This window comes from Coffea arabica, chromosome 6c, assembly GCF_036785885.1.
Source record: "Coffea arabica cultivar ET-39 chromosome 6c, Coffea Arabica ET-39 HiFi, whole genome shotgun sequence".
In the NCBI taxonomy this organism is placed as follows: domain Eukaryota; kingdom Viridiplantae; phylum Streptophyta; class Magnoliopsida; order Gentianales; family Rubiaceae; genus Coffea; species Coffea arabica.
Genome location: NC_092320.1, coordinates 26,576,046 through 26,583,351, shown reverse-complemented (window position 1 = coordinate 26,583,351; position 7,306 = coordinate 26,576,046). Strand labels below are relative to the sequence as shown.

General features: G+C 35.8%; 1 protein-coding gene across 1 annotated transcript; it reads left to right on the top strand.

Annotated features, from left to right (window-relative positions):
• The first annotated feature begins 283 nt into the window (after nt 1-283).
• LOC140008714 (uncharacterized) lies at nt 284-1,582 on the top strand. The gene has a single exon (XM_072053567.1). It carries the CDS (start codon nt 284-286, stop codon nt 1,580-1,582), a length of 1,299 nt encoding a protein of 432 aa, XP_071909668.1.
• The last annotated feature ends 5,724 nt before the right edge of the window (nt 1,583-7,306 follow it).

Below are 7,306 nucleotides of genomic sequence, written 5' to 3'. Positions count from 1 at the left end.
CATGAAGATACTTAACACTCTCAAGAAATGCACAAGACTTAGGGAATTAACTTCACTCGTGCTAAACGGTTGTTTCATTGTCTCCATTAACCCCTTTAGATCTTTTGGTGACAGTTTCAGTTCCCAAATACAAATAGTCTTAAGCATCGTGCATCACTAGGTGTATATTTTAGTTTTGGTAATTATTACAAGACTAGGATTATCTTTTGCTAAGGTGTATACCAGGTTCGTGTATATTAATTATTTGTTTAAGACTAATTATTTTTAAATATCTCATTTTAGGATGGACGCCGGTAGCGTTGGTAACTCACAATGTTCACCGGGGGGAGCATTCAATAGTAAGGAATCTGCAAGTCAACCCCAAGGTCATAGGCAGAAGACGGATATAGCATGGGGATATGTTTCTGAGGGCAGAAATGCACAAGGAAGAAAAATCATGACATGCACTTATTGTTTTAAAGTATTTCATGGGGGTGGCATCCACCGAATGAAGCAACACTTAGCAGGAGTAACGGGCAGTGTTACTTCATGTGCACATGTTGATCCAGTAGTGAGGCTTGCAATATTAACATCTTTGCAAGAGAATGATAAAAAATCTAAAGAAAAAAGAGGAGATTTAGGGGTCAAAAATCCTTTTGGTCAACCAGTGCACGAATTTGTTGGTGATGAAGTGCAAGAGGTTCCACCTCGTCGAGTAAGGGAAATTTCAATGAATGAGGCTGGTACATCATTAGGTAAAGGAAAGAGAAAAACCACTGCTCCTACAGGTATTTGTGCTTTCTTTAAGGGTGGATGTGATAGTTCTCAACCTACTATCAAAGCTTGTTCGCAAAGTAAGGATAAATGGCAAAATACTGATATGGCCATTGCTCTTTGGTTCTATGTTGTATGTATTCCCATTAATGTTGTTAATTCTCCATTTTTTCAAAAAGCTAGCGATCAAATGGCATCAGTGGGTCATGGTTATAAAGCTCCATCTTATCATTCTTTGCGAGTCACTTTGTTGCAAGATGCTAAGAAAGATGTGCAATTAGTTGTTGATTCATTTCGAAATACTTGGGCTGAAACTGGATGCACTATAATGGGTGATGGATGGAAAGATAGTAGACAAAGACCATTGATTAATTTTCTGGTTTATTGTCCTAAGGGTATATCTTTTATTAAGTCTACAGATGCATCGGACATTGTGACAAATGCAGAAAATTTGTGCAATCTGTTTGTTGAAATTGTTGAAATGGTTGGTTCCAAAAATGTGGTGCATTTAGTCACTGACAAAGCTAGCAATTATAAGGCTGCTGGAACTTTATTGAATGAAAGATATCCAACTATTTGTTGGTCTCCATTTGCTGCCCATTGTATCAATTTGATTTTGAAGGATATTGGTGAAATGGGTACTGTTAAATCTCTAGTGTCTCTTGCTTCTGCAGTAACTGTTTTTGTGTATAATCATAAATATGTTCTGAATTGGTTGAGAAAAACTAATGGGTGGAAGGAGATTATTCGTCCGGGGGAAACTCGATTTGCCACCACTTTTATTGCACTAAAGAGCTTACATGATCACAAAGACAACTTTAGTCACTAGTGGAGATTACAAAAAGTTCTTGAAAATGAACAAAGGAAAGGAGGTCAAACAAATTGTTTTGGATGATAGATTTTGGAATAATTGTTTGATTATAGTGAGAATAATGGGTCCTATTATTCGGTTGTTGAGAGTTTGTGACACTGATGAAAGGCCTTCTTTGGGGTATGTGTATGAAGGTATGTTTAGAGCAATTATTGGAATCAAGAAGTTGTTCAGGAATAATGAAAGGCTATATAAGCCTTACATTGATATCATCAATGACCGATGGGATAGGATGTTGAGGAAAAATTTGCATGCTATGGCATATTTTTTAAATCCTGCTTTTCAATATGACACTGCCACATTCTCCACACATCTAGAAATTACAAATGGTTTGTTGGATTACATAGAATCAAAGGTGGATTGGTGTAGCGAGGAAAATTTAACAAAAGAAATTGGAATGTATCGAGAACGGGAGGGAAGTTTTGGCAGAAAACTTGCTATTCTTACTAGCAAGAAAGATAGACTGTGAGAACCCTAGAATTTGCATATTTCCTTAGTCTATTGTTTCTTCTCATCTTCTCCTCTTAAGTGCAAATTTGTTAACTAATCGTTGGAAACAACGGAAGGCCTTGTTGTTATGTGTATTTATGTGCGAGATATGTATATAAAGTATATTAGACTGAATGAGTATACAAGTTATACTTGAAGATAGGTATGTTTCATGGTTTGAAAATGATTAAGTTAATAAGTTTTGATATAAAAGGATAAACGAATATTAAGAATGTTAAATTTATATATTAAGGTCAAACTTGATTTTAATAGCTTAAATAATAAAGTAAGAATGATAAGTGATCACTTACGAATTATAAATTTACCATTGAAATCATTAATTTGCTCAAGAAGTAGCTGTGAGCCAGGAAACAAACTCGAGGCTCGAGAGTAATTTACTTGGATAATTGGTAGGTGGTTCCGAATTTGTGTGTTTCATTGTTTATGTGTACTTGAGCGACATTATGTGGCTCTTCAAAGTAGGCTGTCCTGCTTGAATGTCTCGTTTTTTCAGGAAAATGAATTTTTGTCTTTGAATAAGTATGTAAAAACAATTTTAAAGTTTCAAACACGTTAATCGTGCAAAATATTGAGTTATTTGACTCTCGCCAAGTTAGAATACTATTTCTTGATATAAACTATTTTATTGTTTTAAGATTAATTCCTTGAATTTCCGATAGCTAGTTTTAAGCGTTAATAACGTTAAGTGTTAATAGGAACCTTAGAATTAAGATGAATCGATATATTTTTGATAAACCGTCACAAGTACATTGGGTACACTTAGGAAATTAAAATCTCGATAATTGAATTTTGCGAGATTAGTATTCTAGTAGGTCTTCAAATTGCATTTGGGGATAAATATTGGAATTGGGTTAGAATTGAGGACGTAAGTGGATATTAGGAGGAAATGTGAAGGACCAATTTAGCCTCCACCATCTCGGAAATAACCATGCAACCATCGAGCTGCATTGGCCAGACTTCAAATCCAAACATTTCATTGCTGCCGGATGCATTTGTCTCTACTCAAACACTCCACCTTCCTTACCGCGGCTCACCTCCATTTCACCTAAAACCTTAGACCACTACAACATTCCTCTCCACCTCGTTAATATCGACCAAAGAGAGAGTTGCATTCTACATACGAGAGTAGGAAAAGAAAAGAGAGAAACCGCGAGCTGCAACATTCCTGGTTCTGTCCGTGAGTGTGAGGGAGGAAAGAAAGAGTCACTGCATGAGTTCCATCCCTTGTTGCACCTTTAACCAGCTGCAATCATCTTCCAACCCCAACACCACTACAGCTGCCACCACCGCGACCAAAACCAGGACCAACACCTTCAGTTCTTACGCGAGCCGAGAGAGGAGAAGAATTGACAGCTTGTGTGTTGCGTGAGCTGAGCTTCTAGCTGAGGTAAATTCTAGAATTAGGCCAGCTAATTATGGTTAGATGAAGCTGCTTAAGAGCTTGCATGTGAAGTTTATGCTTCCGGATGATGAAATCAAAGCATTAGAAAAATCTGATTTGGAAGGAATGGGTTTGCCGAGAAGCTGAAATGGAAATGCAGCTTTAATTTTGTTTCCCTGAGGCAATCTGAACTTATAAATGTGATTATCTAACTTAAGACAAGATGATTAAGCTTTGCATGCAGCTCATTAGCTCGGTTAAGCAAGAAATAAAAATGAACAAGAAAATCTGCTGCATGCAAGATCATCCGAGAAGAGCCGAATGAATTTCTGGATTTTTGGGATATTTGTAGTTGTTAATCGAATCCGATTTTGAGCTAAAAATGTTAACTAGCTAGCTAAGTGTTTGCATGTCAGATTTGAGTACTTAACACACTAATTTAGCCGAGGAAAAATTGGACCTAAGACTAATGAGCTGCTGGAAATTTTCTTTGGTAATCCGAGGGACCTGAGTTGGAAATTTTAGATGATTATAGTTGTTGTTTGCATATGATTTTGAATTGGAAATGTTAATTGGTTAGTTAAGAATTTACATGTCGAATTTGAGTACTTAATACTGTGTTTTAGCCGAAGGAAAATTGGACATAAGATTAATGAGTTGTTGGAAAATTTTGGAAACCGAGAGGAGGAGCTGGAAATTTTCACTTGCTTCTGGAAATTTTTCTTTGGAATTAAATGGTTTAGAAATGCATGAGAAATGTGCGTTTTTTTTCTTTAAGCCTAGTAAGCTGCATAGATGTGAGACTTTTGATACAATTGATAATTTGGTTGAAATTGGTGAAGCAAGGGGCTGGAAAATCTTGTGAATTGCCGAGGGAATGAAACTGAAATTTGTAGTTGTTTCTGGATTTTTCTTTTTCTTGGAATATAATGGTTGGATATGCTTGAAAAATGTTGTTTTAAGTCTTGTAAGATACTTAGTAGTGAAACATTTGAATTGTTGGCTATATTGCAATAAGAAATGATTGTTGGATGCTAAGGCCTAATGATTGATGAAGCCCTTGGTCATTTGAGTAAATGTTACGAGCATTACGGTTTTGATGAAATTATCTGCTGGAATTGCTTGGAGGCCTTGCATTTATTTTGTTCAATTGTGATCTGATATGAGAATGTTGGAAACCAAGAGCTAATAATTGACGAAGCCTTGGTCATTTGTTTCATTTTTGATCAGAAATGAATCTGTTGAAACCTAAGGCTAAGGATTGACAAGCCCTAGTGAGATCTCTATTTGAGATATGAGTTTGCTATATTGACAAATCTGAAATATTATGTGCTTGTGAATCGGAATCGTACGAAATCCGTTTTGGTCCTGTGAACTTGAGAAAGTTTTACGCAAGTTATTTAAATAGATCTTTGCCCTAGTATTGAACGTTAAAATTTAGTTTTGGACGTTACGCTAGAAATTCTTGCGTAGGGATTTTCTAAACTTTGCCAACTTGATATTTCTTCCTTTAGCTTAAACTAGCCTTAGTATTTTAGAAAACGATCTCACTAGTTTTCAAACCCTAAGTTTTATTATATTTCCTTTTCTTTTCTTAAAATTTGTTCCAGGCTAGTCGTACTAGAGGGAAACTGGCTCGGCAAGATAACGTATTCTAGTAAAATAGTTCTAGATACATCTTTAAAAAGAAAAGTATTCTATTTTAAAAGGAAATTCCCCGAAGCATTTTAGCACTTTTACTAGTTTTAATCTTAAGTAAATTGTTGAATTACTTTTGAAACGATAAACTAGTTATATACTAGATAACCCTTTATAGTTATAAACCTAGAACTTGAATAGAAAACTTATAGTTTTTAAAACTTGGTTTTCTAGGATTTAGCGAGGACGCGGATTTCGATTCCCAGCGTGAGTTGTGACTTCACTCTTGGTGAGTGTTCCTTGTTTGTTATATTTCCTTGACTTATTGGCTTGATCTTATTGCTTGATAACGTGTTAAGTGCTTTCAATGATTGTCAAAACGAGTTTTGAGGCGAGTGTGTACTTTATCGCACTTAGCCTAAATGATTGTGAAATTTTAATGATTGAACGATTGACATGTTACTTGCGCATGAATGTAAGCCTTTTTGGGCTGAACTGGCCATTGCCCTTGTTACCGGTCGTCTCGAACCAGAAGCGGACTCGGTCGGGCGATTAGGGACCTGGGTGAACGTTTCGGTATACTCGAGTATTACCTTGTAGGTTGGTGGAGCCTGGTCAAAAGCCAGGGACGGGGTGAATGAGAGGAATGAACGAATGAATGAACGAAGGATTTTACTTATACAAAATGCATTTGCAAATGACAGGAGGAATAAGGGGAAAATGTCAGGAGAATGAAGGGCCAAACATATGGCTCCTTGTGAGCCGTATCCTTTTCATGAATGTGTTTATTGCTTTATTTGTGCTTGTATCTTGAATTATTAGTTATATGTAATGAATGCATTGATTTTCTTGTTGCTTATGTGTTCGGAAGCTCACTGAGCTTTTAACTCATCCCTTTAGTTTTGTTTTCCTTAACAGGGGAAGGCACGCAAGGATGAGAGCTTGGCATAGACTAGTTTGGTCTAACTCTTTATTTTTGTAATGGTTCTCACCCTAGTGCTTGGCATGGGCTGGTTGTATGAAGAATTGAGAACCTTTATATATTCGATGATTGTACTCCCTTTTGAGATAGTGATATATATATAAGTTTCACTTAAGTTTTGGATTGTTGTATGTTATTCCTTTGGTTATATTCCGGACTTGATTAAGGATTGACTGAGTCACGACGAGAGTTGGGCAGACGGTCCGCCGAACCCTCTGGTTCGCCTTAGGGAGAAGTGGGGCCGCCACATAGACCAGGTAATTTATACTTTTCTAGCATTTAAATCTTTCTAATATATATCTAATTTATAAATATTTTGTTTATATTTAAATTTTGAATATGACAGAGAATTGGTGGAAACTCTTTGGTTGTGATGCTCCCAACCTACAAAAACTTACAATTCGGGTTTTGAGTCAAACAGCTTCTTCTTCAGGATGTGAGTGTAATTGGAGTGTTTTTGAACGTATTCATACTAAGAAAAGGAATAGGTTGGAGCATCAAAGGCTCAATGATCTTGTATATGTGCATTACAATTTGCGTTTGCAGTATAGGTATATGTAAATTGTTTATTTTTATAAATGACATTTCATTCTTTTTAAGAAAATATTTTAGTACTAACTAAGTGTATATGTTGTGTATATATATATATATATGTTGTAGACATAATCGGCAAAAGAGATTGTGAGAACCCGTAAAACCCTAATTATTTTTCCTAGGGTTTATTTCCCCTTAATTGCATGTTTTCTGCATTTTCTGGCTTAGAAATATTTTCTTAGTGGATTTTATGAGCAATTATAGTTTTAAGATGATTTTTCTAGCATTGGTGAATTTTTAGAAAATTAAGAATATATATTGGATGTGGGACCCACTAGTACGAAAAGTTCGGAAAAATTCGGCCAATAAGGTTAAGTTTCGGATACTGTGTAAGATTTATCGGGTGTTAAGAGATAAGTAGTGTGTGTGAAATGATTGATGTGAGAGAGGAAAGAAAGATAAGAATACATTTATGAAGGTGACAAGTGTCACCTTCTTATTGGATACCTTTTAAGAATTACTATTCACAATTTTGACTTTTTTGACCAAAGGTTAAATATCCAAAAATTGCACAAAATTCACCATTTTTCTCTCCTTGTTGGCCGGCCACCTTGAGCAAGAAAGGAAGGAGATTTCT